Source organism: Lepidochelys kempii, chromosome 10 (assembly GCF_965140265.1).
Source record: "Lepidochelys kempii isolate rLepKem1 chromosome 10, rLepKem1.hap2, whole genome shotgun sequence".
Lineage (NCBI taxonomy): Eukaryota > Metazoa > Chordata > Testudines > Cheloniidae > Lepidochelys > Lepidochelys kempii.
In genome coordinates, this window is record NC_133265.1 from 45,003,164 (window position 1) to 45,024,452 (window position 21,289).

The 21,289-nt window shown below is 46.5% G+C and overlaps 1 protein-coding gene across 18 annotated transcripts in view; it reads right to left on the reverse strand.

Annotated features, from left to right (window-relative positions):
* CSNK1G1 (casein kinase 1 gamma 1) overlaps positions 1 to 21,289 on the reverse strand; it is a 258,268-nt gene that overhangs the window by 39,234 nt on the left and 197,745 nt on the right. For all 18 annotated transcript variants that reach the window (XM_073363225.1, XM_073363224.1, XM_073363223.1 and 15 more), the window contains 2 exons: positions 11,491 to 11,575; positions 6,694 to 6,842 (listed from right to left, as the gene is read on the reverse strand). In XM_073363225.1, the coding sequence (XP_073219326.1) occupies positions 6,694 to 6,842; positions 11,491 to 11,575 (234 nt within the window). The remainder of the gene's footprint in view (positions 1 to 6,693; positions 6,843 to 11,490; positions 11,576 to 21,289) is intronic.

A 21,289-nucleotide genomic window follows, 5' to 3' on the forward strand; every position in this document is an offset into this window, starting at 1 on the left:
AACTACAGGCCAGTCAGCCTCACTTCAGTCCCCGGAAAAATCATGGAGCAGGTCCTCAAAGAATCAATCCTGAAGCACTTACATGAGAGGAAAGTGATCAGGAACAGTCAGCATGGATTCACCAAGGGAAGGTCATGCCTGACTAATCTAATCGCCTTCTATGATGAGATTACTGGTTCTGTGGATGAAGGGAAAGCAGTGGATGTATTGTTTCTTGACTTTAGCAAAACTTTTGACACGGTCTTCCACAGTATTCTTGTCAGCAAGTTAAAGAAGTACGGGCTGGATGAATGCACTATAAGGTGGGTAGAAAGTTGGCTAGATTGTCGGGCTCAACGGGTAGTGATCAATGGCTCCATGTCTAGTTGGCAGCCAGTGTCAAGTGGAGTGCCCCAGGGGACAGTCCTGGGGCCGGTTTTGTTCAATATCTTCATAAATGATCTGGAAGATGGTGTGGATTGCACTCTCAGCAAATTTGCGGATGATACTAAACTGGGAGGAGTGGTAGATACGCTGGAGGGCAGGGATAGGATACAGAGGGACCTAGACAAATTGGAGGATTGGGCCAAAAGAAATCTGATGAGGTTCAATAAGGATAAGTGCAGGGTCCTACACTTAGGACAGAAGAACCCAATGCACAGCTACAGACTAGGGACCGAATGGCTAGGCAGCAGTTCTGCGGAAAAGGACCTAGGGGTGACAGTGGACGAGAAGCTGGATATGAGTCAGCAGTGTGCCCTTGTTGCCAAGAAGGCCAATGGCATTTTGGGATGTATAAGTAGGGGCATAGCAAGCAGATCGAGGGACGTGATCGTCCCCCTCTATTCAACATTGGTGAGGCCTCATCTGGACTACTGTGTCCAGTTTTGGGCCCCACACTACAAAAAGGATGTGGATAAATTGGAAAGAGTCCAGCGAAGGGCAACAAAAATGATTAGGGGTCTGGAACACATGACTTATGAGGAGAGGCTGAGGGAACTGGGATTGTTTAGTCTGCAGAAGAGAAGAATGAGGGGGGATTTGATAGCTGCTTTCAACTACCTGAGAGGTGGTTCCAGAGAGGATGGTTCTAGACTATTCTCAGTGGTAGAAGAGGACAGGACAAGGAGTAATGGTCTCAAGTTGCAGTGGGGGAGGTTTAAGTTGGATATTAGGAAAAACTTTTTCACTAGGAGGGTGGTGAAATACTGGCGTTGCCTAGGTAGGTGGTGGAATCTCCTTCCTTAGAAGTTTTTAAGGTCAGGCTTGACAAAGCCTTGGCTGGGATGATTTAATTGGGGATTGGTCCTGCTTTTGAGCAGGGGGTTGGACTAGATGACCTCCTGAGGTCCCTTCCAACCCTGATATTCTATGATTCTATGTTCCTTCTGGGATTTGGCTCCTCTTCCCAGGCTTCCCTGGCTATATCCAATATGCTCCGAGGGTGGCACCCATATAGTAGTTCGAATGGAGAGAAACCAGTGGAGGCTTGCGGAACCTCCCGGATGGTGAACATGAGGTAAGGCAATAGGGTATCCCAATCTTTCCCATCCCGGCTCACCACTTTCCTTATCATAGCCTTGAGGTTCCTATTGAACCTTTCCACAAGGCCATCTGTTTGCGGGTGGTATACAGATGTCCGTAGGGCTTGTACATGGAGCAATGAACAGAGATCTTTCATCAACTTGGACCTGAAAGGTGTCCCTTGATCAGTCAATATTTCCTCGAGTAGCCCAACCCGGGCAAAGATCTGTACTAGCTCCTTAGCGATTGTCTTGGAAGCTGTGTTGCGCAGGGGAACAGCTTCCGGGTACCGGGTTGCATAGTCCAGTACAACAAGCACATGGTGGTGGCCCCGAGCTGTCTTCTCTAGGGGCCCTACCAGATCCATGGCTATCCGTTCGAAAGGAACCTCTATTATTGGAAGAGGCATCAAAGGAGCCAGCAAGTGCGACCAAGGGCTATGTAACTGACACTCCAGACAAGAGGTGCAGTATCGCTGGACATCTTCATGTATTCCTGGCCAGAAGAACCTCCGCAGGATCCGTGCCTGGGTTTTCTCTACCCCTAGGTGTCCTCCAAACAGGTGACTGTGGGCGAGACTCAATATGGGTTTTTGAGGTTTTCGTGGCACCAGAAGTTGTTGTATCACTTGCTCCTGCATTTGCACCACGCGGTACAGGAGATCTTTCTTCACTATAAAGTAAGGTCCGGGACCCCGGACCTTCCCATCCACGGGTATCCCATCGATCTCGGCCACCTCCTTCCTGGCGTTATCATATCTGGGGTCCTCCACCTAGTCCCGCCCAAAAGTCTCTCTCCCGGGACTAACCTGCCCAAGCTTCCAGGGCTGGCTTCTGTTTCTTCCAACGGCTCGCCGCCATCATGGCTGGGGGCACCTTCTGGCTCACCTTTTGTGGTGGAAGTTTCTCTGTTGGCTGCTCACGTCCTTCTGCCTACTAGGGAGGTCCTCTGGCCCTGGGTCAGGATCCGGGTTCCCAAGGCCTTCGCAGCCTTCCTCCCTTTTTTTGTCTTCCGGGGGGCTGAGAACAGATCCTGAGAAATCTCAGCGAACATTGGGGGTTGACATTCCCCTGGTAACGAGTCGCTGTCCTCAGGGTCCCCACCTCCCTCCAGCCTCTCTGGGGGGAGTAAATTATCAAACCCTGGATAGTCCCTCCCAATGACTACAGGATATGGAAGTTTAGGAAGTACGCCCACGGTCACCTCAATGGGGTTTCCCTGAACCTCTATCTCCACTGGGATGGTGGGGTAATGGCTCACAGCCCCATGCACGCACGTCACTGCTACACGTTTGGCTTGTAGCAGCTGACTATTTTTTACCAGCTTACCCGATATGAGGGTGATAGCACTCCCAGAGTCCACAAGCGCTGTAGTCTCTGCTCCATTTATTCTCACTGGCCTGGTGTAATTATGCTGGGCTAATGCGACCCTGGTGAGGTGGATAAGGGAGCTTGGGACCTCCCAATCCCCCAAGTTACATTGCACAGGCTCCTCGGTGCTGGGACACTGTGCTGCTATGTGTCCCCACTCCCCACATACATAACATCTATAATTGCTTTTAATCACTCCCCTCTCCTGGGGGCTAGGGGGTTTAGTCCCATGGTTCCCCCCACTCAGGCCAATCCCTTCCTTCTAGGGTCCCCGCTGGTTTTTGCCCCCCCCCCTTCTTCCACCTAGGACTCCCCAGGGGTTTGGCTGCCCAACCTTCCAGGGTTGGGGTCAGGTGCTTGCTTCGAAAGGGGCCTTCCTTGGGTAGTCGGGTCAGTTCCCTGGCTGTCATCAGTCTTTCTACAAGTGTGATCATCTTGTCGTACGTGGACCGATCGTTCTGGCCTACCCATCTGGCAGCAGTCCCCACACATAACCGTCGATGACCAGGATCTCCAAAATCTCCCGCCTGCACACCTTGGGCTGTAACCACTTCCGTGCGAGGTGTATGAGGTCGAATAGCTGGGACCTCGGCAGTTTGTTCTCCTGGTATTTCCACTCATGGAACCTCTGAGCCCTTACCGCTGCCGTTACCCCTGATTGTGCTAGGATGTCTGCCTTCAGATGGGTATAGTCAGTGGCATCCGTGGCAGGAAAGTCAAAGTAGGCCTTCTGGGCCTTTCCACACAAAAAAGGGGCGAGAATGCTGGCCCACTGCTCCTGGGGCCAAGCCTCACGCTAAGCAGTCCTTTTGAATGAGAGGAGATATGCCTCTATGTCATCTCCTGACGTCATCTTTGGCAGACAACCAGTGGCCCTCAGGGTTCGCATCCCATCGGGCCTGGGTGGTGAGGATCTTCAGCTGGTCCACCACCCCTCTCAAGAGGGCATGATCTTGGGTCGCCTGGCTCATCAATAATTGATTGGTTTCATGCTGTAGCCGCATAAACTCCTGTTGTGCCATTGCCTGAACCCAGGTGGCCTCCTGCTGGGCTGCCGTGGCTTGTACCAGAGATCTTACCACCTCCTCCATTGTGATACAAAACAAACAAAAACCAAAAAAAAAAAAAAAATCCAAAACCCCAGTGCACTTTTTTCTTTTTTTTAAACCTCTTTCTCCCGCCAAGCTATGAATGAAATCCCACCTCTGACACCAGTTGTGACACAGCTCTGACCTTGCCACTGTGGGTCCTGTGTTTCCGGGCGGATTTTGCTAGCCTCAGAGCCTCACTGTGACCCTCCACGTAACCCTTCTTTCTCTAGAGACAAGGGTCACAGACTACTGAGCCATTTTCATCATAAGCCAGCAAGGGAGGTGAGAAGTTATCCTTCCTTGCACAGCCTCTGTTGTCTCCCAGTCTCAGTGATTAATCAGGGGGCAAAGGTGTGTGGGGGGGAGAGCCTGGGCCCAGCCTCTACTCCGGGCTCCAGCCCAGGGACCCTAATAGTATCAGCTATGGTAGCTGACCTTTTAGAAACATGACATGTACAATTCCCTGGGCTACTTCCCCCACAGCAACCCTCCCTTCCTCAAATTCCACTTCACCCTTACCTCAAGGCCTCCTTCCTTGTGCCTGATATGGTGTGTACTACTCAGCCTCTCCAACAGCGCAACTTCCTCCCACAGCTCCTGACATGCACACCCACCTGACAGACTGGGAGGCTTTTAACTAGTTTCAGCCAGCCCCTGATTGGCTTCAGGTGTCCCAATCAACCTAGCATTCTCCCTGCCTTCTGGAAAGTTCTTAATTGGCCCCAGGTGTCTTAATTGACCTGGAGCAGCTTCCACTTCACTTAACCTGATACCAGGGATTTGTTTAGCCTGGAGCTAATATATCTATCTCCCACTACTTTTCTATAGCCATCTGGCCTTGCCCCATCACAATATATTTATAAAGGTACCCAACTCCATGGTATCTGAGCACACTTTAGTGTGCTTTAAATTGAGTTAATTACAATTGCAAATAGGGATAGTTTTATGCATAGTGTTTTCCTCCTCATCTCATGTCTTCTTACTTTTAGGAACAGGATGTGTTAATTAAGGCTTCATCTGCTCAGTTCCCAACTAAATCATAATCCCAGCTTGTAACTTCATGATCTCCATAGCAACCAATGGTGAATTGTTAAAGGAATGATAGGAAACTTGTCTTAAAATGGGCTTTTTGCCCATTGCCTCTGAAATTAAACATTAGTGAAGAGAAATGAGATTTACAAGAATGACTTCCTTTTAAAAGATAATGTTACTGTGCAAAATAAGCAAACATAGGAAATGTTGTATATAATGACTGAGTATTCATGTAAAAACCACAAAAGCAGAGTGGCCTACAAACACAGTAAGTGACTGTCCTTTGCATGAGCAACCAGCAGAATGGATTCTACATAGATATGTTTTATGAGAGTTCTTCAAGAGGCATCAGTGGGCCTCTTGGCAAAGCTTTTTCCGCATACAGATGGTTCCATAATTTCTAAGCAACATGTCAGGAATGTAGTTAGCATGTTCTGTTTGGTGGTGACAGACCAGGGAACTAATCTTCTGCTGCAAGCTGATGAACAAGGGAACAATGACAGCATGCTTAGAAAAGGAGAGGGTGGAAGTTAAGGAGTTAGCAGACTCCAGAACATGAGCATTCTGCATTTACCCTTTCCCCTATGGCCCTCCCCATGATTAGAAGAGCAATCTAAAAACACACTGGTATTGGGATTTGCCCTTTTTTAGAATCCCCAGACCATTGTAAGGGAGAGGTTATTTCTCATGACAAAACCAACTTGATGAAAGTGTCCACATGCAGGAGGTTCTGCGTCTAAAATCCATGACTTCTAATCATTCTGTAACAGGCAGCAGTCTCCATCCTGTTAAGTGTTGGAACACTACAAAAAGCCGCAGTTTAATTATTGCTGAGTCCCTTGGGCAGATGTGGCTCATTATGAGTCCATCCTGCATATAACAGACTTGGGTGCTATGTTCTGAAACAGAAAGGTCCTGAGGGATGGAACCTTAGGAGCATCGAAGCTTGACCGAGAAGGGTAATACTTCATTTAAAAACAAATTTGCCAACAATCTAGTAATGATTTTTGTGATCTTTTGTATGAAGCAAGAAGAAGTGTCACTGCAGCAAAATACTCCGTAGCTAATGTTAATATGCACATGAATGTGTTAAAATTTGCCAGCTGTTCCTGTGGTATGACCTGCAACTGCCATATGGGACACTCAGGTTGGATTGCCTCATTATAGCATGCTCAGTGATGGAGAGGGAGAGCCTTATGACCTATGCAGGCATTGCACAGCAGTGTGATGGGCTTTGAAGAGAACCCCCATTGTTCTAAACCAGAAAGTGAGAGGGGGAGGAGTAAAACCAGAGGCAAATAGGGAAGGGTGTTTAAGGTTCCAACAGAGATGCAGAAGATCTCCTGTGCTAATTTCCACCAGGAGAAAGATAGACACATTCTCCTGATTGACAGGGAGAGTGAACCATTATGATTTCTGAAGAAAAGCCATCCCAGCACTCAGTTTCCCATTCCCCAACTGCAACACATCATCACTTCACTAGAATATTTGTCCTAGCTGCTTGGGGAGTCATTACCATTTTACAAAGCCTTATCAGTGCAAAGCTGGTGAACAGACCATCCTACCTAGAGGCTGCAATTGGTTTTCGAGGCTATGAAAGGAAATTCTTATGTGCCCACACAGCTGGAAAAGCAACCATGAGGGACTAGGAGACTTATTTCTGGAAGGAGGGTGCTTGTTTTGCAAACAAAACTTACCAGTGGCCTGCCAACCCAGTCGTAGGCATAATCAAAGGTGTAGCCTTTTTTTTCAAATAGCTCTGTAAAGATAGTTCGTAAGTAATCGTAGTCTGGTCTCTCAAAGAAGTCTAATCGCCTGACATAACGAAGATATGTGGCCATCTCCTCTGTTGGAAAAAGGCAAGGACAAAAGGAAAAAAAAAAAGGAGTATCAATATCTCTGCCCAGACTAAAAGACCTAGAGCAGCACACACAGTAAAGTCACCTGCTGTTCACGCCATGTCTCTGTATAGATCACAATCCCCTCCAGCATGAGAGGAATACAACTGGTGGGATCTAGTCTTTGCAATACCCTGAGAAGCCAGCTGGAGGCTATTGGGCAAACTTGGCCTTCCAGTCTTTAGCGGTGATGAAAGTGATCTTGTAAGAGGAGATGCATCTTTAAAAGCAGCGCTGATACTTACGGGGAGTTTGAATAGAAGTGGGTAAAGTATACCGTGGCAGAGCTCCGACCTTGTCTCAGTGGGTCCCACACTTCCTGGCAGATTACGCTAGTCTCAGAGGCTCACCATAACCCTCTATGTAGCCCTTCTCCCTCTAGAGGCAAGGGTCACAGCCTACTGAGCCATTTTCATCATAAGCCAGCAAGGAAGTTGGTGAGAGAACTCCCACAGTCTCTGTTGTCCCTACAGGCTTATTCCAGAACAGTTAAGCCTCCTGTCCTGACAGGGGCCTGTCTTCCCCTCCCAGGAGGTGTTTCTGTAGTGGCGAGCTGAGGGGGAACCTGGGCCCACCCTCTACTCCAGGTTCCGGCCCAGGGACCCTAATGGCAGCAGCTGTTGGCAGCCGACCTTTCACTGCCGGAGTTGCTACATTTCCCTGGGCCACTTCCCCACAGCTCTCCCACTTCTCTCTCTCTCAACACCTTCTTCACCCTTACCTTAAGGCTCCCTTTCCAGTGGCTTGAGGGTGTCTTCATTACCCAGCCACACTTCCTCTCCCCTGGCTCGCCTCTGCCTGACTTGGAGTGAGCCCTTTTATAGTATTAGAGTGGCCTTAATTAGAGTCAGGTGTTCACATTAGCTTAACAGCCTCACCTGACTCTTTGCAGGTTAATTGGAATCAGGTGTTCTCATTAGCCTAATGGCTTCAACTGACTCTTTTGCAGGCTAACTGGAGACCTGTGTCCACCCTAGCCTGGAGCAGCCCCTGCTCTGGTCAGTCAGGGAAGGGAAAACTGCTTACCCAGGGGCCAGTATATCTGCCTTCTACTACTCTGCTGTACCCAACTGGCCTGAGTCTATCACAATACATATTTAAAAATATGCACAAAAGCATCCCCTGCTGGAACAGGCAGGTGAAGTCTCCTCCACACAATACATAAAAGCAGTGCTAGTTTGACAGTATCAAAGGCTATGGAAGCAAGAAAAACACACCATTTTTCTGGAAATCTTCCTGCTCGTGCCCCAATCCTGAAGCTTGGGCAGCGTGTCACCTCCCCCGACTTTACGTGCCACATCACAGTCAGCACGCTTCTGACTTACAGAGCTCCCTAGAATCACTTGCCAGCACCGCTTCGTTGCCTGGAGACATATGGTAGCTGTTGAATGACAGACCAGTCTTATCCCCCTTCCTCTGTAGGCCAGGCAAAGGAAGAGACTGGGAGTGGGGTGGGGGCGGGGGGCATGAGATCTTCAGATGGTGTAAATGGTCACAACTCCACTGACTTCAGTTTGAGCTAGGACAGCTGACACAAATTAAGGATCCGACACTGTGAATCAAACACAAGTCTCTTGCTAGGCAGTACACACTGCCCTCCTGAGCCAGCCCATCTGCCACCATGTTTGATTGCTGTTCATTCCCACATCAGCATCTTCAGGAAAGCCTTTCTCCAAAACCTAGCAATATTTTCCTTTTATTTTGATTCTTTTAATGTTTGAATGAGCTGAGTTTTTTTAATTTTAGAATCATTTGATCCTTTTCACAGCATCATGTGATGAAACAACTGCCTTGACTACCTTGTCCAGTGCTTACCTGCTTTCCTTTATTAAAAAAAGCTTTAATAAATAATTAATACTTTACATGCAATTCAATTTTATGACACTATTTAAAGGTCAAGTTTTCTGCCTGCTCCAGACACCTGCTGCCCTCCCCTGTGTAGATTTTTAATTCAAGTATGTAAGTTCTATTTTGCATATTTATTAATGTAACAATTATTTAATAAAATGTGTGTTTTTGTGATAAATGCAATTTTAAGTCTCAACAGCACAAACACAGTATTTGTTGTGGTGGCATACAGTGACTTCAAGTAGCTGCAGGTAAGGCATGAGAGCATCCCAGGACAGTCACAATATTGCTCTTGTAGAGATGTTTGCACTATAAGGCTATGTACAGTATGTGCATGAAGTTACTTAGGTGGCGATTTAGTCTCTATTTATATTAGCTGAATTGCAGTAGCACGCTGGGGCCCGGTCTGTGACTGGGGCTCCTTTGTGTTAGGTGTTGTACAAATACATAACAAAAAAACTGTCCCTGCCCAGAACTACATGGCTATGAATGATATGATATGATATCAGAAGAGCTGGGAAGCACTAAAGCAAAGGCATCAGGAATCCAAATGTCAACATATCCTCCATGAAATCCATCCAATGTACCGTATATACTCGTTCATAAACTGAATATTTTTGGTAAAAAAGTGACACATCAAAGAGCGGGGGGTCGGCTTATAAATGGGTCTACACCAAAATTTGATGATTTTAAACTCTATCAAATCATTGAATATCTAACACACTGTCGGTTTGTTTACCTGGAGCGTCTGCAGGCATGGAGCCCTTCAGTTCCCCGTGGCCGCGGTTCGCTGTTCTCAGCCAATGGGAGCTGCGAGAAGTGCCACTTCCCGCAGCTCCCATTGGCTGGGATGGCGAACCGCGGCCACAGGGAACTGAGGGGCTCCGTGCCTGTGAACGCTCCAGGTAAACAAAAAGTCCCGACCCACCAGCGGCTTACCCTGATGGGCCGGGAGCCAAAGTTTGCCAACCCCTGAAATATAGGGTCAGCTTATGAAAGGGTCATACAGGTTTTTTGTTTTTTGTTTTTTTTTTTACTATTTTTACCTATTGATCCTGGGGGGTCGGCTTATAAATGAACAGGCTAATGAACGAGTATATACGGTATATTGTATGCAGAAAAATGCAATTGTTATATTATGGATAAGTTGTTCATACAACAGTCATAATGAGTAACATTAACTTGTTCCCCTTACACATACAGTGTTCTGATTACTTGCCCAGTTAACTGTTGACCTAAAGCTTTTTAGCACTTTATATGTGCTGAGGAGTTAGTTACTGTGGGATTCATAACTTTTGAATTTACTGCCCTGTTCCAATTCACACTGTTAAACTGTGCCCTTCTCAGGGCAGGGGCTGTCTGTTATGTCTGCACAGTGCAGAGCTCAACAAGGCTTGGTCCTCTAGGTGCCGCCATAATACTACTGCTAACGTTGCATCAGCATGGTTTTTGCATTTAGTCACTTTACAGACAGAAAAACTGAACTGCCCCACTTAGCAATATTAACTTTGAAATGGTGCAGATTGGCTTTGTAGTTAGGGGGACCAGACAGCAAGTGTGAAAAATCAGGACAGGAGGTGCGGGTAATAGGAGTCTATATAAGAAAGAGACCCAAAAATCGGGACTGTCCCTATAAAATCGGGACACCTGGTCACCCTATTTGTAGTTCACACTCACTGAGGTGAAAGGACAGGGGTGGGATGGGAGGGGGTTAGGGTTAGGGTCCCTCTCTTGTTGTTGCTATCAGGCCATATATGCTCTGCTCTGCAGCCTGGAAGACAGCAAAGGTTCCAAACCAGCAACGAGAAGCAGCAGCTCCACTTTGTCCCACAGGAGCTCTGGGGCTTTTGGAGTGAGGATGGAAGAGGGCAGAACAAGGGAGCAGCCACTCGCAAAGGCATATCTGATCTTGGGACCCAGTGGATTTCTGACCAAAATCCTGCTGGGAAGTTAGTGCTACTTAAAACAACAATAATTACCTACTGTGCCTGCTACTCCTCTTTGGGGGAGCTGGGTGGGAAGTGGCAGGGCAGGGATGGAGTGGGGGTGGGAAGAGGCAGGGCAGGGGTGGAGGCTTGGGGAAGGGGGTTTGTGATGGCGGAGGGAGGGGTGGGTTGAGCACCCCTATGGCCCGGAGGAAGCCGGCACTGGTGGCCTGGTCAGTATCCAGCTGAGGGAACTTGCTCAAGGTTGACACCCAGGATCTGCTAAATTGGCCACCCAGTTCTTTCACTGCTTCAAAAATATCAGAGCTCTGCGGAGAATAAACTCCATATACCCGAGGCAGTCACTTCAGAGAAGCAATTAACAAACATGACACAGTCTTTTTTGGAAGATGGCCAAGTGGGGGCTGCTGTTTCCATTCCTCTTCACAGAACAAGGAGCAACCGTGGGCAATTGAGCATTCTCCAACCACCTCAATACAAAGGACCGTGTTGGCAATTAACTGCAAGTAAGGACTGAAGGACTGGAGAAGAGTGAGGGAATAGAGACTACTACTGATTGACAGTGGTAGTAGCTCCAGGTGTTTGCCATTGACAGGAGCAATGTAACAAACATCATTCAAATATGTTTTGACAGAACAAAATATGTTGGTCCTGCTTTGAGCAGGGGGTTGAACTAGATGACCTCCTGAGGTCTCTCCCAATCCTAATCTTCTATGATACAATAGGATGGGTTATGTCCAGTTCATAATTGACACCTTACACAGAGAGTACAACCGGTATAACAATTCCAACTGGGCCTTACCTGGAAAGTTCTCACAGAGAACTTCAACTGGAGTGTTTCTCTTCGTGTCCCCAATCTTCTGATATCTCTCTTTTAAGGTGTCAGCCTGTAGGGTACAAAGAGGAAGCGTAAGTTTAGAGACAGAGAATCCAACAGCAGGTAACTGACCTCGCTATGAGGGTGAAAACAAAAGGTATTTTATACAGTATATTGCACATATCAGGATAGAAGAACTTTTTGTCCAAACTGCACCTTATGAAACACAAATATAAAGTAGCTACCGTACAATTCACTTGCTAAGAGCAAAGACCACCTAGAGAGTTTCTGAAGGTATTGCTAAGATATGAAAGGGAGAACATGTTTAAGCTTACAGATATTAGCTGAACATCACGCTTTCATGAGAATGAGTTTTTAATATTTTAAAAATCAACTATTAGACAAGGCATTTTGGGCTCTCACCTTAGAGCGTGTAACACCATGTCTAGCTGCTCAGCAAGTAACAACTACTCAGTTAGCCTGGTGTGGCAAGGCACCTCCACTGTCTTGCTGGACTTAGCATAGAATCATAGACTTTAAGGTCAGAAGGGACCATTATGATCGTCTAGTCTGACCTCCTGCACAACGTAGGCCACAGAATCTCACCCACCCACTCCTGTAACCTATGTCTGACCTACTGAAGTCCTCAAATTGTGGTTTAAAGACTTCAAGATGCAGAGAATCCTCCAGCAAGTGATCCGTGCCCCACGCTGCAGAGAAAGGCAAAAACCCCCCAAAGCCTCTGCCAATCTGCCCTGGGGAAAATTCCTTCCTGACCCCAAATATGGCAATCAGCTAAACCCTGAGCATGTGGGCACGACTCACCAGCCAGACACCCAGGAAAGAATTCTCTGTAGTAACTCAGATCCCGCTCTGGCAGTGGTGGGGTCTGGGGTAAATCAGCCCCACTCTGGACAGTATTTGCCTTCCCCCTCTGTATTTTCTTATTAGCATGTTCAAGATAGGCCTCAGGGCATGCCCAAGGAATGCTTCTCCACCAAACAAAAATAAATCAATTTATAAACAGAAAACAAAGGGGGAATCCCTTTCCCTGCCCCCTCACTGGGGAGGGGTTTTCCCCTTGTTGGCCCCAGGGCGCCAACTCTTCCCCTAAACAGGTATTCAGCTTTGGTCATTCAGGTGTCCCTATTTGACCTAAGTTAACCCCTTATCAGCTTACAGGAAAAAGGGCAGGAGCAACATTTCAGATTTTGGTGAGGGAGGGGCAACTTTAACCGTGATTCCAGGGGCTACTTAGGGACCTGAAAACTCTAGTTTTTTGGCAGATAACTTAGCAATTAGCAGACAGGAACACTGTATCTAGTTCCTATATAAAAGAAAGAAAATTAAATAAATATTAGACCGGGGTGGGCAAACTTTTTGGCCTGAGGGCCACATCTGGGTAGGGAAATTGTATGCAGGGCCATGAATGTAGGGCTGGGGCAGGGGGTGCAGTGTGCAGGAAAGGGCTCAGGGCAAGGGGTTGGGGCGCAGAAGGGGTGCGGCAGGGGGCTCAAGGCAGGGGGTTGGGGCCCTGTATCCTATCTTCCAACAATGGCCAATGCCAGGTGCTTCAGAGGGAATGAACAGAACAGGGCAATCATCAAGTGATTCATCCCGTTGCCCACTCCCAGCTTCCTGCAAACAGAGGGTAGGGACATGCAGAACATGGTGTTGCATCCCTGCCCATCCTGGCTAATAGCCATTGATGGACCTATCCTCCATGAACGTATCTAGTTCTTATTGGAACCCTGTTATAATTTTGGCCTTTGCAACATCCCCTGGCAAAGAGTTCCACAGAAATGCTGTGAAGAAATACTTTGTTTTGTTTAGTATCAGAGGGGTAGCCATGTTTGCCGCTTTTACAGATCCAGACTAAAAGTCCTGTGGCACCTTTTAGACTAACAGACGTATTGGACCATAAGCTTGCATCCAATGAAGTGAGTATTCACCCACGAAAGCTTATGCTCCAATACGTTTGTTAGTCTATAAGGTGCCACAGGACTCTGCCGTTTCTTTTGTTTGTTTTAAATCTGCTCCCTATTAATTTCATTGCGTGACCCTTCGTCTTGTGTTATGCGAAGTAGTAAATAATATTTCCTTATTCAATTTTTCCACACCATTCATGATTTTATAGACCTCTATCTTATTCCCCCTTAGTCATCTCTTTTCCAAGCTGAAAAGTTCTAGTCTTTTTAATCTTTCCTCAGACAGAAGTTGTTCCATACCCCAATAATTTCTGTTGCCCTTTTCTGTACCTTTTCCAATTCCAATATATCTTTTTTGAGATGGGTGTCCAAATCTGCACACAGTATTCAAGATGTGGGCATATCATGGATTTATACAGAGGCAATGAGATACTTTCTGTCTTATTATCTATCCCTTTCCTATGATTCCCAATATTGTTAGCTTTTTTAATTGCCACTGCACACTGAGCAGATGTTTTCAGAGAACTATCCACAATGACTTCAAGAACTCTTTCTTGACAGGTAACAGCTAATTTAGACCCCATCATTTTGATCGTATAGTTGGGATTACAGTTTGCCATGTGCATTACTTTGCATTTATCAACACTGAATTTCATCTGCCATTTTGTTGCCCAGTCACCCAGCTTTGTGCAAGCCCTTTGTAACTCTTTGCAGTCAGCTGTGGACTTAACTATCTTGAATAATTTTATATCATCTGCAAATTTTGCCACCTCAATGTTTATCCCTATTTACCCCTCTCTATTCTGAAAACTGACTATCTATTCTAACAGATTGATAGAGCCAGAAGAGTTCCCAGAAGTTACCTACTACAGGACAGGCCTAACAAAGAAAATAACAGAACGCCACTAGCCGTCACCTTCAGCCCCCAACTAAAACCCCTCCAACGCATTATTAAGGATCTACAACCTATCCTAAAGGATGACCCAACACTCTCACAAATCTTGGGAGACAGGCCAGTCCTTGCCTACAGACAGCCCCGCAACCTGAAGCAAATACTCACCAACAACCACATACCACACAACAGAACCACTAACCCAGGAACTTATCCTTGCAACAAAGCCTGTTGCCAATTGTGCCCACATATCTATTCAGGGGACACCATCACAGGGCCTAATAACATCAGCCACACTATCAGAGGCTCGTTCACCTGCACATCCACCAATGTGATATATGCCATCATGTGCCAGCAATGCCCCTCTGCCATGTACATTGGTCAAACTGGACAGTCTCTACGTAAAAGAATAAATGGACACAAATCAGATGTCAAGAATTATAACATTCATAAACCAGTCGGAGAACACTTCAATCTCTCTGGTCACGCAATCACAGACATGAAGGTCGCTATCTTAAAACAAAAAAACTTCAAATCCAGACTCCAGCGAGAAACTGCTGAATTGGAATTCATTTGCAAATTGGATACTATTAATTTAGGCTTAAATAGAGACTGGGAGTGGCTAAGTCATTATGCAAGGTAGCCTGTTTCCTCTTGTTTTTCCCTACCCCTCTCCCCCAGATGTTCTGGTTTAACTTGGATTTAAACTTGAAGAATGGTCAGTTTGGATGAGCTATTACCAGCAGGAGAGTGAGTTTGTGTGTGTATGGGGGTGGGGGGGATGTGGGAAAACCTGGATTTGTGCAGGAAATAGCCCAACTTGATTGTCATGCACATTGTGTAAAGAGTTGTCACTTTGGATGGGCTATCACCAGCAGGAGAGTGAATTTGTGTGGGGGGTGGAGGGTGAGAAAACCTGGATTTGTGCTGGAAATGGCCCACCTGATGATCACTTTAGATAAGCTATTACCAGCAGGACAGTGGGGTGGGAGGAGGTATTGGTTCATATTCTCTGTGTATATATAAAGTCTGCTGCAGTTTCCACGATATGCATCTGAGGAAGTGAGCTGTAGCTCACGAAAGCTTATGCTCTAATATATTGGTTAGTCTCTAAGTTGCCACAAGTACTCCTTTTCTTATTCCTACCCTTTGTTTCCTATCTTTTAACTGGAGTGCCTGGCAATGCTTTCAGGATCATCTAACAATCCTCAATTTAATTTAATGACAAGCCTTTTGTTATCTTAATCACCCTGCCTCTGGTTATAAACAGGTTTCAGAGTAGCAGCTGTGTTAGCCTGTATCTGCAAAAAAACCAGGAGTACTTGTGGCACCGAAGAGACTACAACTTATGCTCCAATAAATTTGTTAGTCTCTAAGGTGTCACAAGTACTCCTGGTTTTTTTGTGGTTATAAACAAACTCCCTACCCGAAGAGCACAAGCTGTGTTGCAGTTAAGAGCTTCCTCTGGGGCTAGGGCATGCACTGTGAGCAGACCTCTGGTATGAAACTCGGGGTGGGAGGGAGAAGAGGAGGTAAGAGGAGCCCGCCCATCCCCCCTCAAATGGCACCCTTGAAAAAGGGCCTTTATCATTCTAGGGCAGGAGTTCTCAAACTTCATTGCATCGTGACCCCGTTCAACAAAAATTACGACATGACCCCAGGAGGCGGGACTGAATCATAGAATATCAGGGTTGGAAGGGACCTCAGGAGGTCATCTAGTTCAACCCCCTGCTCAAAGCAGGACCAATCCCCGATTAAATCATCCCAGCCAGGGCTTTGTCAAGCCTGACCTTAAAAACTTCTAAGGAAGGAGATTCTACCACCTCCCTAGGTAACGCATTCCAGTGTTTCACCACCCTCTTAGTGAAAAAGTTTTTCCTAATATCCAACCTAAACCTCCCCCACTGCAACTTGAGACCATTACTCCTCGTTCTGTCCTCTTCTACCACTGAGAATAGTCTAGAATCATCCTCTCTGGAACCACCTCTCAGGTAGTTGAAAGCAGCTATCAAATCCCCCCTCATTCTTCTCTTCTGCAGACTAAACAATCCCAGCTCCCTCAGCCTCTCCTCATAACTCATGTGTTCCAGTCCCCTAATCATTTTTGTTGCCCTTCGCTGGACTCTCTCCAATTTATCCACATCCTTCTTGTAGTGTGGGGCCCAAAACTGGACACAGTACTCCAGATGAGGCCTCACCAATGTCGAATAGAGGGGGACGATCACGTCCCTCGATCTGCTCGCTATGCCCCTACTTATAAATCCCAAAATGCCATTGGCCTTCTTGGCAACAAGGGCACACTGCTGACTCATATCCAGCTTCTCGTCCACTGTCACCCCTAGGTCCTTTTCCGCAGAACTGCTGTCTAGCCATTCGGTCCCTAGACTGTAGCTGTGCATTGGGTTCTTCTGTCCTAAGTGCAGGTCCCTGCACTTATCCTTATTGAACCTCATCAGATTTCTTTTGGCCCAATCCTCCAATTTGTCTAGGTCCCTCTGTATCCTATCCCTGCCCTCCAGCGTATCTACCACTCCTCCCAGTTTAGTATCATCCGCAAATTTGCTGAGAGTGCAATCCACACCATCCTCCAGATCATTTATGAAGATATTGAACAAAACCGGCCCCAGGACCGACCCCTGGGGCACTCCACTTGACACCGGCTGCCAACTAGACATGGAGCCATTGATCACTACACCCGTTGAGCCCGACAATCTAGCCAACTTTCTACCCACCTTATAGTGCATTCATCCAGCCCGTACTTCTTTAACTTGCTGACAAGAATACTGTGGGAGACCGTGTCAAAAGCTTTGCTAAAGTCAAGAAACAAGACATCCACTGCTTTCCCTTCATCCACAGAACCAGTAATCTCATCATAGAAGGCGATTAGATTAGTCAGGCATGACCTTCCCTTGGTGAATCCATGCTGACTGTTCCTGATCACTTTCTTCTCATCTAAGTGCTTCAGGACTGATTCTTTGAGGACCTGCTCCATGATTTTTCCGGGGACTGAGGTGAGGCTGACTGACCTGTAGTTCCCAGGATCTTCCTTCTTCCCTTTTTTAAAGATTGGCACTACATTAGCCTTTTTCCAGTCATCCGGGACTTTCCCTGTTCGCCACGAGTTCTCAAAGATAATGGCCAATGGCTCTGCAATCACAGCCGCCAATTCCTTTAGCACTCTCGGATGCAACTCGTCCGGCCCCATGGACTTGTGCACGTCCAGCTTTTCTAAATAGTCCCTAACCACCTCTTTCTCCACAGAGGGCTGGCCATCTATTCCTGAAGCCTGAGCCCATTCAAGCCCTGCCCCTCTCTTCAGCCCTGAGCTCTAGCAAGTCAATTGCCAGTCCTGAAGACTCCATTAAAATGGGGTCATGACCCACTTTGGGGTCCCAACCCATAGTCTGAGAACCTCTGTTCTAGGGCTAATGTATCTACCTTCCACCAGCCTGCTTAGCCTTTCGCTCCGTGCGCCTATGCCCTCTCCCATGCGCTTGTGCCCCTCCCCATTTTAGTTTGACCCCCTTCACTGCACCCCCCAATGCTGTTGTATTCCCCCTCCCCTAGTGCAGCTAGAGGAGCCGGAATCCCACCCCCTGTCGGTGACTGACCCCTAGCCCTTGATTGCCCCCCATCCAGCCCACCCCTTTTGGAGCCCTCCTCCTCTGCCCGCAGCCTAGCGGGGAGGAGTGGTCTACCCGCTTCCCCTTTCCCCTCCTCTTTCTGGTGTCTCCCCCTCCCTCCCTGCTCATTATGGCGGGGGACAAGGCGGGTGGGGCTCCTCCAGAAGACCCTGCCGCCCCCCCCCCCAGCCTCTACCTCCACTGCTGCAGCTGAACCACCTGCTACTGCCCCCGCTGGGGCACCGGCAGCGGCGAACACCGGGATGACCTCCGCTGCTGCCAGGTCCCTCGCCCCTTCCGACTCTGGGGAAGCCCCCCAGCCGCCAGGAAGGGCCAGGGTGAAAAGAAGGGTAAGGGCCCCGCTAAAAAGACCACTCTCTTCCAGCTCCCCAGCCTGACTTTGACACATTTGTTAGCATCAGATTTTCACTTCTGCCAAAACCTGGCTACATTTGATTTATTATGTGATTAACTGTCCCTTACTACACATTTGTCTACTGTCTAGACTACATTAACTATATAGCTGGTTACCAGGAAAGAATATGAAGTAACACACTCAGTTATGGTTTTCTGAGCGTGTCCATCCTGAAGCAGTGAACTCCATTTCAATCCTACCCCAAGAACAAAGCTGCTCAGTCTGCATTTCAGTACCTCGTTCCAGAGAGTCCAGTTTCCAGTTTCTCAAAAGTTATTTAAAATACTCCTTTTATGAATGAAACATGTTAGAAGTATCAGTTTAAGCACTAGAAAGGATTCTCCTCAAGGTTTTAGTTTGGAAGCGGGAGAACAAAGCTCTATGGCGGGAGAGTCTGGAAGCGTGAAAATACAATAATCTGTCCGGCATTATTTTAGATCAAATCAAAGAATGTGTGTTTGGCCTACAGGTAAGGGAATGTATGAGGCAGACCACACAGGGTGGAGACACACTCCTCCCCACTTCCTTGGAGAGATCAACTTTTTAATTAGAGGAAGTCTTTACTTTCTCTCAGGGCCTGTCTATAAATTTTGGTAGTGCATTAAGCTAATTCAGGAAAAAGGCACTCATTTAGAAATAAGTGTCCACACACAGGTTTTCCAGACTAGCTCTTCCACTTTAAAATCATACCCTATGTTATTCTGAAATAACTCATGAGAGCATGAGGCCGTAACATGTTATAGGAAGTCTCCTCCAATAGAAGTGTTTGGTGTACGTAAGAGGGTGGTTTGCCTGTGGGCTGGAGACCCTGGGGTTAAGTCAGTCCTGATTACAAGAAGAGTCCCACCTGAGAGAAATCAGGTGATTCCAATATAAAAGGCAGCAGAAAGCTCCAGGGAGGATGTGACTGAGACAGTAGCTCAGACTACCAAAGGCAGGAAAGGAAGCCCGACAGAAAGCTGGGGAAGCTCAGGAAACAGAAGACTGTGTGGAGATGGGACTGGTGGAAGGAGCAGGTAAGAGGAGCAAGCATGGCTCCTGCAAAGCCCTGGCCAGATAAAAACTGTGAGTGAGAGTTAAAGAAGGGAAGATGAGCTGAAAAACTGTGTGTTTCTTTTGGACTTTTGAGATCTGCTTTTGACAGACTCTGTTCCCAACCTGAGGAGAACTGGTGATGAGTGAATTAAAGGCTTGAGCTTAAAAGGTCACTGGAGACAGTGAGTTCATGGTGGGAGGGGCACAGATGAAGGGGAAACAGAGGAATGGTGGCTACAGAGGCAATTCTGGCCATGATGGAATGCTTGGGAGGCAGTAAGTGGCCAGTGTTACAGCCTCTAACGGATTAGGCTGGGTTGAAGCTATGTGATGTTTTAAGAGCTTGAAACCCAAAACTAAGTGCTCCAAAGAGGATACAGCGTCTGGAGGCAGATATCAAGGTGGTGACTATGGAAATCTGCTTCCTCAGCCTAATAAGTCCATTCACTCATCATTGATCTTAAACCACTGAAATGTTCAAATAATGGATCAGATCATAGATCTTTCAAGAAGTGCCCATTCTTCAACGATACAGATATTGACTTGTGGCACGGTAGAGTGATCAACACTTTCCAAGACATTTAGATCCCTCACCCACAGAGGCAGGCATGTATGATCATACATAAAATTAAAATTGGCTTGTAACTGCCAATTCCTTTCAGTTCAACTGCTACAGTCCAACATGCATTCCCACTCTAAGAAAAGGGCATCTGCAGGGTGGGAAGGTGCCCGAGCAATTTACCCTGTGTCTAAATGATTATTCCTACATCGATCTGCACTTGGAGACTCAAATACTAAGTGTGCCTGTTAAAACATTTGCATTTTGTAAGTAAGCTGAACATACAACAAACCATGTAACTGAGAGGCTAGCAAACTCACCTACTTTAAAAAAAATGAGGAGTACTTGTGGCACTTAGAGACTAACACATTTATTTGGGCATAAGCTTTCGTGGGCTAAAACCCACTTCATCGGATGCATGCAGTGGAAAATATAAGCTTATGCCCAAATAAATGCGTTAGTCTCTAAGGTGCCACAAGTACTTCTCGTTTTTTTTGCTGGTACAGACTAACACGGCTACCACTCTGAAACCTGTAACCTACTTTAAAGTCTGTCTGATTTTAAACATTTTGTGTGTGGGGGGGGGGGGGGGAAGTATCATTATACATAGTGATGTAATGAACACAAAGTCCAATGACAAAAGTTAAATATATCATAAACGGGAAGGAGGAAGAGAGACTAATATGTGGAAACAAATATATGTTATCAGAATTCATGAACAAAACATTGTAAAAAGTAATTGCCAGGAACCAAATGCCAAAGAAACACTTTAAATGACAAGTATAGGAGAAGTGCAAATAAAAATATTCTTGATATTTTTATTGCTTTTTTATGATTTATAGAGTATCTAAAAATTGTGTGTTTGTGTTTTAAAAACACACTCACGAATAGGACTTTACTTCTCTTCATGGAGGTCCCACTGGAAACCCAGTGTGGGAAAGGGAGATCACAACAGACTGAAACCTGAGCTACAGACTTTCCAGCCCTCCATTAGAAGAGCGACAACGTCTAATTAGAAATATATAATTTTTATCAAATGTAATCCGGGTTTCTATTTTATCCTAATCAGTTTCTCATACTGATCCCATCAATTAAAAAAACCAACATTATATATAACAAATACAAGAAAGTGGAAGGTGATAGTCATGAATATAAATCAGAATGTAGGAATGGTAGAAAATTGATAAGGGAAGCAAAGGGACAATAGAAGAAATGTATGGCCAGCAGAGTTAAGGGCAATGAGAGTTTTAAAACTATATTAGGAACAAAAAGAATCCTAACAATGGTATTTGTCCATTACTAGATAGAAATGGGAGAATTATCAATAATAGT